This window comes from Akebia trifoliata, chromosome 5, assembly GCF_017979445.1.
Source record: "Akebia trifoliata isolate Shusen 1 chromosome 5, ASM1797944v1, whole genome shotgun sequence".
Lineage (NCBI taxonomy): Eukaryota > Viridiplantae > Streptophyta > Magnoliopsida > Ranunculales > Lardizabalaceae > Akebia > Akebia trifoliata.
In genome coordinates, this window is record NC_141379.1 from 24385912 (window position 1) to 24403044 (window position 17133).

General features: G+C 35.7%; 1 protein-coding gene across 1 annotated transcript; it reads left to right on the forward strand.

Annotated features, from left to right (window-relative positions):
- The first annotated feature begins 784 nt into the window (after nucleotides 1-784).
- LOC147401718 (uncharacterized) lies at nucleotides 785-13864 on the forward strand. Its single transcript, XM_086443082.1, has 5 exons — nucleotides 785-929; nucleotides 1270-1416; nucleotides 2451-2669; nucleotides 9793-10012; nucleotides 13391-13864. Exons 2-5 carry the CDS (start codon nucleotides 1286-1288, stop codon nucleotides 13655-13657), a joined length of 837 nt encoding a protein of 278 aa, XP_086299208.1. The 5' UTR covers nucleotides 785-929; nucleotides 1270-1285; the 3' UTR covers nucleotides 13658-13864.
- The last annotated feature ends 3269 nt before the right edge of the window (nucleotides 13865-17133 follow it).

Below are 17133 nucleotides of genomic sequence, written 5' to 3' on the forward strand. Positions count from 1 at the left end.
TATAAGTATTTTGTCGATGTACTTGAGGTTGAACAACTTTATTGGGATCCTCACATATTTTCAATTGTAAACTGGCTTGACACACAACTTAAGTCTTGGGATTGACAAAATGTGGAACTAACAAATTTCAAATATTGGATTTTGTGTTTAAATGTTGGGATCATGTATTTTTTTTTTCACGAGTCAAAAGATCTAGACCCTACACACAAATGATTTTCATTCAAATGTTTGTCCCCTACATACGTAAGTGTTGTGATTAAATCTTATTACAAATCTCGAGAAATAATTTCAACTTTATTCACTTTTCTTTCCTCTATTTCCCAGAAGACCCCTTGAGTACCTTTTCAACTTTATTTCCTTTTACGTTCTACTCCCTTCTTAATAATAACCATCAATTTTAATCTATTCTCCCTTTTTTTCAATAATACTATACAACTTTATTATATTTTCTCTTTTATCCTCTTAACGTTAAAAGGGATTATTTTCTCTTTTTTCAAAAATTATTTTTTCAACTTTATTTATTTTTTCACTTTTATCCCTCTTAACCTTCAAAGAAGATGCTTGTGCGAACTCTAATATATATATATATATATATCAGGATACTTCAACTGACAACAATTGTGCTGATTTTTGTTGAGATGGTCTATATACTAAGGAGATCATCCTTGTAAAAAATCAGCTTATTTGGGAACTTCTAGCCCATTTAAGAAAAAACAAACATATATATAATTTCTATTTACAAGTTGTCTCGTCTCGGAGGAAATGACCCGGAAGAGTCAACTCGGTCTAGGCAGAGACGAGGTCAGAAGCCGGGTCGGGAAACCGTGCTTCCATTGCTACCTTCGTTTACCAATAAAGACCATTGCTTTATTCTCACTCGGAGTGTTCACCTCTCTCCTTATCAGTTTCTATCTGAGATCATCAGACAAGTAAGAAAAAGAAGATACTTTTCGTTCGATTTTTGTTCTCTTCCTTAAATCTGATGCATCTTCTCTAGCTTTTTTATTTTCTTTTTATATATTTATTTATTTTTTAAAGCAGAGTTAGGGTTTAGACAATAACCATTGAAATTGGCTCTAGAGATCACCAATTAAAGCAGAGTTAGATTTTTTATTAGTTTTGTATTGGTTTCTTGAATTTGCAGGGGAATTGCTGTAAAAAAAGAAAACCTAAAAAAAAAAAAGCTTACTGGGAAGATTTTCCATAATTTATTTATTTATTTTTTATGTTAAAGTTTTGAAATTAAGTTTAATCTCCTTTTCGATATAGCAATTCGAAAGACAAGATGCCTCGGACGGTGTCTCGTTCTCCTTCTTACAGGAGGAGACACTCTCCGTCTCCAGTTGGACACAGATATGGTAGGAGAAGCAGAAGGGATCGAAGTCGTTCTCCGTATCCATCATATTCACATAGCAGGTAATCTTTCTCAATTATTTCTCAATTAATTCCATGTTGTCTACGCATGAAGCCATTTCATACATTCTGTTAAGCTTTGGGCATTTCTCTCATGCTTTGGTTTGTTTATGTATGTGGTTTTTAGAATCAGCAAAAAAAGCCCATTATTTTAGTGAGAGGAAGATGGGTTTCTTTTTTGCAATATAGGTGGGAGAACTAAATGGGTATAAAATTGTTTGAAGAGTCTGAAAAGATTGTGGTGGTTGTCATCTTGGAATCGAAAATATAGGTGTAATGGAAGCTTTACTGACCGAGGAATGGGAAGTTCTCTTTAGTGGTTATGTTAAATTGGGCATCTATGGTGAGGTGCACATCTTTAGAAAAAAGTACGACGACATCAGTGTTTCTTATTTGAAGCATGTTCTTGATTACATGTTCTTTAATGTTCCATTGCACTCTATTGAGCATGTGTTGGTAAGATAATTTTTAAAAAATACCTTCATAATATTAGAGATTCTTTAAATTACTTTAACCTCTTATATTTTGTTGCAGATAGAACTGAATATTTGCTTTTCGGATTACGTCAAGCATTTCTTACAACATGGATTCTTCACTTACTTTAACCTGTTAATGGCTTACCCATATTGTCCTCCATATGTTAGTTTTGAACAAAATCTTTGGGTGTGTACATCTGGGATGGGTCATCTGATGGCCGTTGGATAATTAGCTTATGTATGCAAGACCTTACATATGTCAAAAATAAATATTTGGATCAAAATATTCAGTCACTTCTAAGATTGGACAGAGTAAATACTCACTAATGAATAATTAAAGAAACGTAGGTGCTTTCCATCTTGGGGGAACTAAGCCGGTGATGGGTTTTGATGGTTGTCCTTTGGTTGCTCGACTGGGACATAATAGTATGTGAGGTAACTGTACATGTTTTGTTGTGAATTTGTATGTTAGATGGTGGGTATGCATGGTTTCTATTAGTCATATTATGTGATAATCAAATCTCTTCAAATATTCCCTAATTTTTTTATTTTATCACACAGGCGAAGAAGTCGTTCGCTTTCCCCACGACGACGCAAAAGTCGTTCACCAACTCCAAGGCGTCGCAAAAGTCGTTCTCCGACACCAAGGCGACACAAACGACAAAGAAGTAGGAGTACTTCACTGTCTCCTATAAAAAGGTCCCGCAGTCCAAGTCTTAGTTCAAAAGAGCGGAAAAATGCCATTGAGAAATTGAAAAACGAGGAAGAAGAAAAGAAGAGGTATACAACCAATTTCCACCTTGTACTAGCATATTTTGTTTATCTCCTTATTCTCTTTTTCTTCCTTTTTTGAAACTTAGTTGTCTTGATATTGTCTTCATAGCACCATCTCATTATATTCTTTAAATTGGCTACATCTTGAAAGTCATTGGCAAGAAAGAATATTAGTTTTAATGTACGAATGTGGGGAAACATCCTTGAAAATTGCTTCATTGAGGTTCTTGAAGTCATGGTCCAAAGATTGAGAAGAATATGCACAGGCAATATTGTTCTAAATCTGAGGTGTCCTAACTGTGGACCCCTTTAGAAGGGTTATTGACTATAAATTAGCCCCGTTGTTTCTTATCATCGAACCTACTATTTATTTGGGCCCTGGAATTGCAAAGGGTTGGAGTTTATTGAGTGATCAAGTCGATCCAATATGAGATGGACCTGGTCATATGTGATTTCTGTATCACATGAGGATCTTGACTTGGTCGAGCAAGATCCGAAGACCAAAATTTTCAATTTCTTATTGACAAATATCAATTTTTTTTCTCTTGTAAGGTTGGTCATCGCGACCACATTTCTTTAATTTTAGTATTTTATTGCTTGCTGGTAGCGATGAATAATATTTATGATCTATGCTTCAACCATTCTAAGATTAGAGGTAGGTATTTGATCATGGATTTGGTTGGATATGCTGTGATAGATAGTCTCCTTCCTACGTTTGATTTGGTGATGTGCCAACTACAAAATGGTAAGGAAGAAATTTGGGGCTGAACGGATTGGGTTAAGTGAAGACAAGAAAGAAAATGATATAAAAAAGGATCATCCTTTTTTTTTTTTTCCTTTTTTTAGGCACGCATCATCAATAATTTAAGATCTTCTCTTTTTGTTAGTATGATTTGTGTTCTCGCGACTACAAAAAAAAAAAAAAAAAAAGCCACACACACATTGCATGGATACCCAAGTGCAATTGGCACAAGTATAAAATTGCCCATTTTTTTATGGTACTTACAACAACTTGGTTATCAGTCGGATTGGATGTATCTTACTTTGAAGACTAGTTGCAACAATATGATTGGTTTGAAGACCGGGACAAAATTCATAGAGATTCCTGTAGTAGACTGTGGAACATGCCATTCTTTCAGGATGGTGGATGATGCAGGTTGTCTAATCCTTGGTGGTAGATGTTCTTTCTTTATATGTTACAGCCATCAGCATGTCAAAATGTGGGTGGAGAGTATATTAAAGTGTGTTGGTTGGAGTGGCTGTCAGCACAACCTAAGCTCTGATAATAATGATGTCCATGCTAACAATTTTTTTTTCAGTATTAACAATTAAGATTGCAAGATCCTCCCTGGTCTCAAAAACTCCATTCCTCTACTTCCATAAAGACTGACAGACTCTGAAGGGAAGAATTTTGTAAATCAGTCTCTCCTTTTGGGAAAGCCTTTGTGTATCATCCCTTCAAAAGTTCATGAATATGATATGGAACTGAACCACTTCATTACAGATACATGTTAGAATTCCACTCAAATGCCCCATGCTTCTAGGTAATGGATGAGAAAATGCTCCATTGTTTCTGCCGATGTTTATATGATACATTGGGGTTAAGGAATCCCGCATATTGATGAGGTGGTTAATTGCCAAAATCTTGTCTAGGGTATCCATTGGCGCATTGACAGAATTTTCCAAATAGTTTGGGCTAGGAGTTATTGAGGTTCTTGCAACCTACTCCTTAAGAAGGATCTTCCAATTTTTTTTCCCATTTGGACCATCACCAAACTCTTTTGTTCGGGCTCGAAGGGGTGATGTCTCTCCACTGATCCTATCAAGAAAAGAGTTGTCATAACATCGATTTCCAAAATATTCAAGTTTCTACTTCACATTGGTTAATTACAACATAAGGTGTTGAATTTCAGTTTCGGTGTTTATTTCAGTCTGCCTGAAAATAGAAATATTTCGATCATTGTGGAAATAATACTATTTTCAGGGAAATGTTGAGGACATTTCCAATGAAAATATAGGGAATTTTAAAGCAGGCACTACAGGGTGTCGAGTTGGCAAGTCAGGTAGGTACACAATGGGGTGTCTATAGGTATCAGGTCTTTCCTCTTACCAAATTTTCTATCGATAACTTTATTTCTTTCTTTCCTATATATCCAATGCTATTTGTCAACAAGCAATGTTTATATTTTTAAAGTGCCTACCTCCTTATTTGGGATCACATATTTAATTCTATTCCACAAGATGAAATTTTTTAAGACTCCAAAACATCCTTGTAAGAAGCTCAAATCATCTTTCTCTAAATTTGGTCACCACTCTCTGGATCAAGAAAAGAAGGAAAAAAAAAGTTCTATAGGGTACTTTTAATAAGAGTGATCTTATTGTCCTTTGATAGGTAGCTGCTCTTCAACGAAGCCAATTTTCTCCAAAACATTCTATGGTTAGGTTTCAGTTGGCCTTCATACTGTAACTCGTTCCTAAAGGAAGACCAAGTTAATAACAAGGCATATTACTCTGGCAACCGAAACACACCGTAAATCTCTGTTTTCCAAGTTTCCAATGCCATAAATCTTATTCCTACGCAGATTCATTCGAAGACCAAATACACCCTCGTAGATAAAGTGCCTTTATGAATTACTAAAAAAAAAGCACTCTTATGAGTGCATCATTATTCTCTTTTTATTATTTCCTTAAATTAAGAAAATACATCCTATGTTCTTTTGTGATTTAAACCTTGTTTACATTGCTTCCAAGTTTGTTACAATATGGGGATTGGAGATGCATCGGTAAACCTGGTAGTGAGTACTCTTGTCCTAATTGCCGGTTTCGTTTGGAAGATTTCCCCATACCAAAATTATGGCCCATTGGACCTTAACCATCCAACGAATTGTATAATATTTGGATGGTGAGATGCATGGGCAAAGTGTCTAGGGTCCCTTGATCAGAATATTCCAGGTTAGCAAGACTATGCTTCATTTTTTAGATGTGGACTAGGCATGTCAATATGTGTGGTAGTACCTGGACTACCTAATAGAAGTTTAAAATATTGCCTCACAAGCTTGGTAAGATGGCCAGGACCATGTCTCAGGAAGCAAAGGTCCTGAGTTCAAATCACTTCATGCCTTGTTGGCCGCCACCCTGGAGCTTTAAAAGGCTAGGTACACAAGGCACTTGCTGGAAGTGGCGATGGGCATATCATGGGATTAGTCCGACTAAGTCTGGATACCCATGTATAAAAAAAATAAAAATTCATCGAGTCTGTTTTCTATCTTTGTTAAAGCCTAAAGGCATAATTAAGTGGGTGTTTAGATGGTTACATCAATATTCTCTTGGCACCTTTTTGCCCCTTGGTTGGCCTCTATGACCTTTCCCTTGATTTGTTTTGTTGATTATATGAATTAAGGTGAAGTTTGTTTGAGGGAATGGTGTGACAGTGGCAGATGTAAAGAAGAGCTCTGGAGGTGTTTTCTTAATTCTTTGGTGTGTAATTTATTGTGCAATATTTGGTCCAAAAATTCTTGATCTGGTCCATTCTACCTGATAAACAAGGAAATTTCTATATTTTTTTTCTTCTTCTTGGTTTTTTGTTGTTTTATTTGAGCATTCATTTTTAGATTCCACATACAAATGAGACAACCCAGGCAATCCCAAAACTTTCGGTTTATATGTTCATGTTTTGTACCTGTTTCGGCTGAAACTGAGACGTTATTCTGCGACAGTATGAAACTCTAATGCATGCATAAACTAGCAATCAGGTCCCTGAAAATCCTTTTCTAAAGCTTTTTTATATAAAAAGTGAATAAAAATGAAAAAAATAAAGGAAATGAAGAAAGAAGCGCTCCCATACCTGTCTTCTGGGTCTATGGCACGTGAGTTCTTCTGAATGTGAATGCTATCCTATTAGTCACATCAGAAGTGAATTAAGTGTTTGACATCTTGGTTGGGTCTTATTGTACAATTTTCTTTCTAGAATTCTAGATCCTTTCCCTTCTATTTGCAAATTTTCTTGGGTCATGTTCACTTTGAGGTGTATTTTCATCTTCTATTGACGATTTTGTTTGATACTTGTGTGTTTTTAGAGACCGTTGGATTTCCACCATGATGGTTGCATACTAAGATATTTACAGCACCCATGTATATTAAGACAAGAATCCTTTTCTCCAAATCTGCCAATATCCCAAATATGTGATGGCTTTTTAGTGTCAGAGTGCCATTGGTACCACGGTCCATAAAAATCAGCCAATATTGCTTTGCTCCTGTCATTTGAACATTTATATATTAGATGCAATGATTTACTATTAGTATGCCCCCTAGATGGATACAGTTTATATGCTGAAGTTATGAGGAACTTGGATGCAATGTAGTTAAAGGCAAAAGGCGCAAAGACCTCTTGGTGCCTGAGGCTAGGACTGGCAATGGATCGGTTTGGTACCGGATCAATACTGAAGGATATGATCCAAATCCAATGCGATTCAATCGGATCAATAATATATGAACCGAGTCCGATCCAATCAATATTTTATATAACCCAAAACCAATCCGATTCAACAACTGATTTTTTTTTTATAAAGAAATTGGATTCTAGTGAAGTAAGGTTTGGACGAAGTAAGTTGTTTTCCTTCTTGCCAAGTAAGGTTTGGACAGAGAAAGTTTTTTAGCTTCTTCCTAAGAATCAGCTTTTTGGGCTGGAAGAAGATCAATGAAAATGCGGGAGAGAGAGAGTATCTGTAATCTGGGGAGAATGGGCCGGTACGCCAGCAAGAAAGGAAAGCCTGGCACGATCGGGGAAGGGAGGCCAATCAAGCAGCAGGAACAGCTGCATCTGCCCCTGAGAACGGAATTCAAGAAGCACCGGGGACGGAACTTGCTAACAGAGGAGCAAGCCAATCTAGATGTGGAAAGCCAATCTAGAGATGGTGCCCGACATGGACAAGGTAGATGAACATGATGGGTTTAAACAGATTGAAGGCAATGGAAAATCATTCAGATTAAATACCCCCTTCAAACCCCTTTTCTTCTCATACACATTTCCCCCTTTTAAGCATGTTGAAGATAATGAGGTTTGGCACCTAGGGTTTCAAGAGAAGCGATTTGGAAGATGATGGGTCAGGGACGATCGGCTTTAGGGTTAGATTTTTTTTTGTTTTCTTTTAACATAGAGAGAGAGGATTAACCACCAAAGAATGGGTGGTCTGGCACAGCCATGGATGAGGTTGAAGATTGTGGATTTTAACATCTAGGGTTTTGAGAGAAACGAAGTGTATGCCAAGGGGTTGGGGACGATGGATTTTAGGGTTAGATTTCTTTTGTTTCTTTTGAGAGAGAGAGAGAGAGAGAGAGTATACTGAGGTTTTGCTTTAAGATCGGATCGGCTTGATATTAATCCAAAACCTATCTGAAATTTATCAGATTTTTAATTGTAATCTGATCCGAAAATCTAATGTGTAGATCCGTATCCTATTTTTTTGGATTGGATCGGATCGGATGCCGAATTTTAATTGGACCATTGCCAATCCTACCTGATGCGCACACCTGAGTGAAGTAGAACACAATAAAAATTATTAAATTAAATAATGAAAAATGGATTCTAAATATATTATATATATAATAAACAAATTAAAGTATTAAACACTTCCAGAAGGAGAACGATCAACAATAGCAAAAAAATTAGAAAGGAATAAGAAGAATAAGGAAAGAAAAACAAGTAGAACCTGGCCAACTACATGTGTCGCTGCTATGATATGATGATAACTAAGGTCAAGATTTAAGATGTCGTAGAGAGGAACATTTCTGTCATGGAAAAAATTGATAATGTATCAGTTAATACATTCTCAAAAAATTCAGTGCTTGGGGGTCAATGTTTCTCCTTGGTCTTGGCTAATACTAATACGTATCTACCGATACGTTTCAATATTTTGAACCATGACTAGGGTCATCAATGCCCGAGTTCAAGACAAGATTGGTTGAGCCCTAACCCCAGTCCTAGAAAGGTAGGCTCTGTCTTAGACTAGCCCTAATCCCTATTGGGTCCAAGTTGACTAAGTCATAACTTGATCCTAACAGACTCCGTCCCATAAAAATGACAAAATATGAAATTCAACATTTTTAATAATTGAAAATTATACTTTTCAAATGGATCTTTCCTTCTTTTTTTATTTTTATGTAAAGATGTGAATCTAATATGAGTTTGGTGTCTTATTTAAACAAAATGCATTTATTTTCAGTTTTTAGTGAGGTGTGCTCCTGACTGAGTCGTAGTAAAGGTGTGTGCCTTGGTGTGCCTCACTTACATTACTTCACCTCACATGTATTAAGGTGACTTCGGTGTGCCCTGCCTCAAGGCGCATTAAGGTGCTCACCTTAACTACAAAGCTTGAAAGATTCTTAGGAATCAGTTAAATAAGTGAACTATCAATAAAAATTTCAAGAAAGTAAATGAAGCGAACTATCATCAGGCATCCTTTGCAGTTATAGTGTTATCTATCTAGGCATTGTTTTCTCATGAAGAAGATGCTGATGATGTTTCATGTGTCTCTGATGATAGGATTGTACTTTTTTTTTTCTTTTTGGTTTGGCAGTGGATTTTTCCCTTCTATTGTGTCTAAGTGGTGGAATCTTTACCCCTTTTATCTCTGGTTTTTTTATCCCCAACAATCAATAGTCCAGATTTCTCACTATGCATTTCTATGTGTGTGACAACTTTGCTTGTGTCAGAACTGTACTTTAGTGTGCAAGGATTGGAGTGTTTTCATGATTAGTTTTAAACCTGCAACAGGTTACTTGACATTCTTCTCCACAGGCTTTTCTGAAGGAAGCTACTACTGCTATAGTTCAACTTGTTATATTTGATGATCCAATTGCTGCCTCTCGTTTATCTCTACTGTTCACGAGTTTGAAATCTCATTTGTTTGGATCAGAAATCTGTTATAGAGGTATGCCTTATAAGCATAATCTTGTGTTTAGTGTCTTGATGAATGGTAAGGTCAGTTTCATTATAATTAAAAAAAAACCAAAAAAACTGCCATGTCACCTGCAGATCAGTTCTGAAAGGTCATATTTTGGGATTGAAAGTGCTATGCTGTTTCTGCATCCGAGTCCATTTTCCTATTTAACTGTTGTTTTGTGTTATCAGGCATCAATGTGAGGCGGAGTTGAAACTGTTAGAAGAGGAAACAACAAGGAGAGTAGAAGAAGCAATACAGAAAAAAGTTGAGGAGATCTTGAAATCTGAGGAGACCAAGCTTGAAATACAGAGAAGAATAGATGAAGGTCAGAAGAAACTGTTTGATGACGTTGCAGCTCAACTTGAAAAAGAAAAGGAAACTGCTCTTATTGAGGCTAGGCGAAAAGAGGTAAGCTTTTGAATTTAGACCAGATATTGATTTCTTAATCTTTTGGAGGTGTTCTATCATTGTTATACAACCGTATGACATTATACATGTGTTTCCCTAGCCTTCTGATCCAAAATAAATTTTCTTCAAAATTCAATATCCTTTGTTTGGTCAGTTAATTCTCCGAGTCTCGTAATCCTCATGATAATTCATTTTTTAAACAGATAATTAACTAAATATTATGTCCCATTTTGGAGCATATTGGACTGATTTGTCATAGCCCTTTGTTCTCTATTAAAAAAATTAAATGAATAGAAAAAACCAATAAAAGATAAAATCTGAAAATATATACAAGACAAAAATTATGATGCAAAGTTTAATATTCAATTTCACATTTGAAGCTTATCAAAATTAAATTAAGTGTACCTCATTCATAGACCATAGTTTTTTACTTCCAATTTTTGAGTTTTAGTCCTTCAAATAAAAGGCGACACTTTGAATGTATCAACTTTAACCAAAAAATGTAGCACCAGAGATATGAGGAGAGGACTAAGTTTGGCCTTAAGAGATAAAAAGAAGACAGAAACCAAAAATTAGTGACAGAAGAAGAGCTAGAGATTGCTGGAGTTGTAAATTGACTGGGAGCTTGCAGAGGTTAGGGTTTAAAAGAAAAGCTGCAATTGCTTAGTTAACAGTTTTTGCTGTAAAACACGTTATTGAAGGAACAACTTATAAAACACTAATTCACACAAGGGCAACCTCTAGATATGATTTGATCAATGAGATGGATCTTTTCCAAAACAATTGACAAAATAAAGAAGGCAACCTTATAAGGTACCTCAGACTACAGAAGCGGGAAAGTAAAAGGAAGAATCAGGCTGGAAGGATAGAAGGAGCTAACCAAAAAAAATTCATCCTGATTACAAGCCCACAAACGCCTGTCCTCATAATTGGGTGACAAGGGATTCTAGATTGATGGGTTTATAAGTCATTTAAAATCCTTCTAAAGCCAGAATCCTATGACACCTCTTTCGTGACATGTGACACGTGACACAAGTCATAGAATCATAAATTAACATCCTTTGTTTTTTTGTTGAAGATGGAGAATACAATGAGGGAGGATGAGCAACAACAATTCCCCAAAAATAGACCCTATTACTGCAACCAACCTCACACAAGATCCTCTTCTGAAACTCAGAGAATTTTCACAATCCTCACCCCACACTCAAATGAAGATCTCACCCAAAACTTTCCCATCTACAATAACACTTGTCGTATTTAGCCTTTATTAGTCCCCACAAACTCTCATTCTTCATTTTGAACCTCAACGATCACTCTCTTAGCAATGCCAAATTCATGGACCTAAACTTTTCAAACCCCTAAACCCCTGTCTTTTTCGGAGAACAAACTAGTTTCCAATTCACTAAATGAGTTTTACGCTTTCCCTCATTGTCATTCCAAATAAAATCTAAGTCCAACCTGTTCAAGCGCTTCTCCACATTCCTAGGCATGGAAAACAGAGATAGGAAATAAATCCGAATGCTAGCCAGGGTGCTCTTAATTAGAGTAAGCTCCTTTCTAGGGATCACATGTGAATCAACAAATTGAAGAAACACCAAGAAAATAGTTTTCCAAGGTGGTTGAATCAATGGATAACCCACCAAAATATCTCTGCAAGCAAGCTCCAAGGATCCATCTTGCTAACCACTATCCCTTTACCTATCCAAAAAAAAACTCTTTAAGGAACACCAAGGTTAACCAATATTAAGAAATCTTTAAAGCTTAAAATTTTATTAATCAGCCGAAGTATCTTTACATGTTCTAAAAGGGAATCATTTATAGGAAAACAAAGCTCTAAACCCTACTGTAAGACCTTAGAAACAAATCCTAACCATTCATCTAAGATAACATAAATATTTTTCTTATATTACTGAAATACCCCTAATTTCTTATACTTCTAATGTACCAAAACTTTCAATATATTTTTGACAACTTCAGAATATGCCCAAGGCTGAGAAATAGCTATTGTAGATCTTTGAACAAGCTTTCCAATCCATCTGACAGCTTCCCAAACGGATGTATGAGTAAAAAGTTATGCTCATTATAAATAAATATTATCTAGGCCCAATGTGATTTAAGAACATGGACTTATTTCCCCCGACATACGGTCGTCGAGGCTTCAAAAGATTATTGATCTTTGATATTCTCTCAAGATTTAGAGTTTCAATTGCATCACCCAGCCTTCTCCCCACCCTTTGTCTCCAGATCACAAATATTTGAGGCAAGATAAGGCGATTCTAGAGACTGACCCAATTAGGAAGATGGAAAATATGAAACCTAACATCCCATACTGGCTACTAGGAGATTGAGGTTGGGAACATATCCCACCTGAGAAGACTTAACCCTTCGAGGAGATTAATGGAAACGCAGAAACTGCCTCTAAACAACAAGAAAGACCACTAAAAAAACTAATCTGATCAATAGAGGCCTCAACAAAAATCAACATGTCATATACAAATTGTAAGAGCAACACCATTGGACCACCTCCCTTACCCCCCCCCCCCCCCCCCCTCACAAATCCTTAGGAATGAAACCAGTCGGGCTCCATTTTTCACTTTCTTATCTATAATTCTCCAAAGAGCCTCAACCACACGAAAGTGAGGTAGGGGATATCCTTGTCTGAGACCTCTAGAACTCCTGAGTACCCAACAGGGTCACCATTGACTGATATAGAGTCGAATCAATCTTGCAAACAATCAGGGGACATCTAGACCTCAACCTAGAGTCTATGCGTTTTATATGCAATCAAAACACGAACCAAAATTTGATGCCACTTAATGAAAGCATTGTACTCGGGATCAGTTAACACAAGGATACCGTTTTAAGAGCTAGCAACTAAGATATGATCTCATTCATTGAGCCCACAAGACTTATAAATCTGAAACCTGTAATACCCTCCTCCCCACACGCACACCCAACCCCTCCCACACACTTTTTTGGATCAATGGACAAGGTAGCGTAGCTCCTCCCATGGAAATTCTTGACCGCAAACATGACATCCTCCAAATAAACTCCCAAGTCCCAACACGAGTTACAAAATGTTGGCTGCATATAGAAAAAATTAATGACAGTAGCAGTTATTATTTTCATTAATCAAATCACTAAGTTGGGAAGCTTCTCATGACATCGTAATTACTCTCTTGAGAAAACCTTTTTTTTTATACATGGGTATCCAGACTTTGTTAGACTAACCCCGTGGACACACCTGTCACCACTTCCAGCACGTGCCTTGTGTACCACCAGGGTGGTGACCAACAAGGGGTGAAGTGATTGGAAGTCAGGACCTCTGCTTCTTTTTGCCCTGGTTTATGTATTAATATATGACATGATATCTCACAGGAACAAGCTCGAAAAGAGAGAGAAGAGCTGGATCAGATGCTTGAAGAGAACAAAAGGAGGGTAGAAGAGTCTCAGAGAAGAGAAGCTTTAGAGCAGCAGCGGAAAGAGGAGGAACGGTACCGGGAGCTAGAGCTGATCCAAAGACAAAAGGAGGAAGCTTTGCGGAGAAAGAAATTGGAAGAGGAGGAAGAACGTGCTAATCAGATGAAGCTGTTGGGTAAGAATAAATCACGTCCAAAACTGTCATTTGCTGTTGGTTCGAAATGATGGTTTTTAGAATTCAAATTTCATATTAGTTTAAGGTGGCTATGCATTTGTACTTCAATTCATTTCAGGCAAGTTTTTGGAAAATGTATGCACAAATTGGTTTTATATGTTCTCATTGAGACTACCCTTGCAGGGTTGCCTCCTATTGTATGTAAACAATCATGGAAACTTATGTTTATTGCTTGTTTAAGTTTACAGTCATCTTTATTCTTGACCTCAGTAGGTGTTATTATGGTTTATTTTTCCTTTTATGTTGGACTGCTTAGTTGCTAATAATCTGCAGCTCTACTGTACAACATCAGATTGGGTAGAATAAGACACCATGTATGATGTTTGTCCATGGTGGAGTTACTTTGAAATTACCCGATAGAAGAGAGTCGGCCATTGAAACAAGAACTAAATAATAAAAGACAATGGGCAAATTAGCAGGAATTGTTTCAATCCTTCCAAAGAGGAGCGATGGATGCTCAGAAAACCTGATCAGTAATAATACGGATATCACTCCTCAAATCAGGTGTAATATCAATCCAACTAGATTCAGTCTCAATCCTCTTGAGATGCTTGCCAAGAATCTGAGTTACATGTCCACGTTACTTTTTCTTGCTTATTTGAAAAGTAAAATTCGGGGAAAATTACTGTTTTAGGGTTTTTCTTAATAGTCTATTTAGTAAAATTTTCTTTTCTAATCAGTCCTTCAATCCCATTCATCACATTTCTCACGATTGAATCTCTTAACTGTTCAATTTCATTGGTTTTGTCCAAAAAAATTGGATTTTCAGCCATTCCAATCGAGTTTCGGAGACCATTTCGTCGGAAAGAATTTAAGAAAGAAGTCGTTTTCAAGCTTTGTGAAGACATGTAAAAAACTATGGTTTTGTTCATTTTTTTATTTATCATTTTTAGATGAAAATTGATTTAAGGATGTTTCTTTTAGTTTGAAATCATCTAGACAAGTTATATCAAGTTTTTAGTTGATTTTTTCATATATTTTAGTCGGAAAAAAAAAATAGAAAAACGAAGATGTGTGGGTTTTACCAACGTGGAGTTCACCATTTTTTATTGTTGAGTTTGATATTTTTAAAAATTATTGAATCCAACAATAAAAGTGGTGAGTTTGACAATAAAAATGTTGAGTTTGATAAATAAAAGTGATGAGCTTGCCAATAATGACTAATGAGAGGTCATAAAGAAAAGAAAAGTTTACTAAGTGCACAATTAAGCTATCGTCCAAAACTTAAGGACTATTCAGAAAGAAATATCTCCACCAAGGTCCTTTTAATAATTTTCTCTAAAATTTGTCACACAATCAGTTGAGCAAACCTACCTAAAAAACAAAAGGCCAAAACTAAACTAAAATAAAAAAATCCATCACTACGAACCCTATCTACAAGGGTTCATAAACCAAAAATATCCCACAAATGCTTATATTAATGATCACCTATAAGAGCAGCTCCAACCATGCTCCTTATACTCATACCCATTTTAGTGGTTACGGGCATCTGTGGGGGGTATGCACTCCAACCGTGCTACTCATAATTTATTTAATAATTTTTTTAAACTTAATTCAGATTTAAAACTTCTTAAAATTGAATTATTTTCAGCATAACCAAGTGGGAGTACTTATTTTGAGTATCGAAAATATCAAGACCCAAAAAAGGTTGAGGGATGGATCTTGTGTTGAAGACACTATTTTTGGGACTCCATTACCCAAATAACAGTTGTAAGGGGATGGGTACTGCCATGGAGTTGCTCTTTCTCTTCCAATCTCAAATAGTATCCTAATCCAAGGATTTCCTGTCACATGGGAAATTACGATCTTATCAACAAAATTACATAAATTAATATTTTAAAATTTAAACTACAAAAGATCCTTACAAAAATTGAACAAATCCTCATAGTATTATATAATTATACTATATAGTTTTATTATAATATTATATTACATTTTCTATATAGTTTTATTATAATATACTATATAGTTTTCTATATTACTTTCTTCTTTTGGCATAACAAGTATCGATGTTTGATTTTTGTACAATCTAATACATTTGATTCTTCAAATATGTGACTTTTAAAGTATTTATGATAATTAAAAATGAGAAAACTAGTTCAGACTTCAGAGTTACTCAAAGGGCTAGGCTAGTTTGTTATGATTTGGAAAATTTCAGTACAAGAAAACCTGGATTGGTTTCTGATGTTAAACTTATGGGACAACATTTGCTCAACTTTTTCTTATTCTGCAATTTATTTTTATTTATGAATTACAAAGATCGTGTTTTGATGACCTCATTGCTTATTTGTCTTATCGTAGCAATTTTGTTTGTGCTAGTGCGAGTTGCTATACCTGACATTTTATTTCATCTCAGACATATATATCTCTCCTCTATATGTCAGTGGAATTGTTTTTATCTACATAGTGGAATTATTGTAAATTATTTAATTAACTCTTATTGGTGATATCTTTCTAATGGCTTACTATGGTGTTGGTTTGCAGTTTCAGAGAATGCCTAGGAATCAATTCAATGGGAATCCTTCTATCCCTTGGACAAGATTGGAAAAGCTTTTGAGAGAGAGACAGAGAGAGGGAGCAAAGGAAATCTAAGAGGATGCTTGAGAATTAACTACTCTTGTGTTTTAAAAAGGAAATGGATGGATGGATAGATAGAAATGTGTTGGCGATTTCTTGTGGTTTTAAAATTAAAGACATTGTATGATGCTGCATGTATATTTGAAATTTTTTTTTCTCTTGATGGAAAGTTGATGTTGACTTTGATTTGTAAAACATGATAAGAACAATTATAATGTTGTGTTCTAGATTTAAAATTAAGGATAATACAGACTCAACAACTTATAGACCCAACTTTACATACTAATAGGACCTGAAATTGGTCCTAGATTTGACCTCTTGTACCAACAAGATCTAAGGCGTGCTCCCACGTTAGACTTACTAGACACATGAGTCACTGGTTTTGGTTGGTTTGATATATAGGCTTATCAGATTGTCTCTTACACCAAATTGTGAACCGATACAAAGTAAACCAGTTCGTGGGAGGTTCACTTTAGACCCATAGAATGCAACATTATGTGTTAACCGAGTTGTGAAGGACCAATGTATTTTTTTGAGAAATTCTACTTACTTCGACCCACAATAACAAAAAAACGAGGAAATTCTATTACTTGTACCCATTAAAAAAAAATGACTCGGTAGCTTGATAGTGGGGAATTGCAATGGTTCTCTTTTTATCATTAGGCATTTAGGTGGATTTCCTCTTTCTTGCATTGACTGTATGTTCTGGATTTATAGAAAAATTTAATTCTGGGTAACCTGCTCAAAAGGGGCATATGTTTGAATGCAGATGAGAAATACGTTTACACACGATTAAAGTTTTACAACAAACCATCACACACGATTTAGCCTACATGGCGACAAAGTTGTTCAAGCAACTATTTTTTTACAAGTAACAAATTTGTTCAAG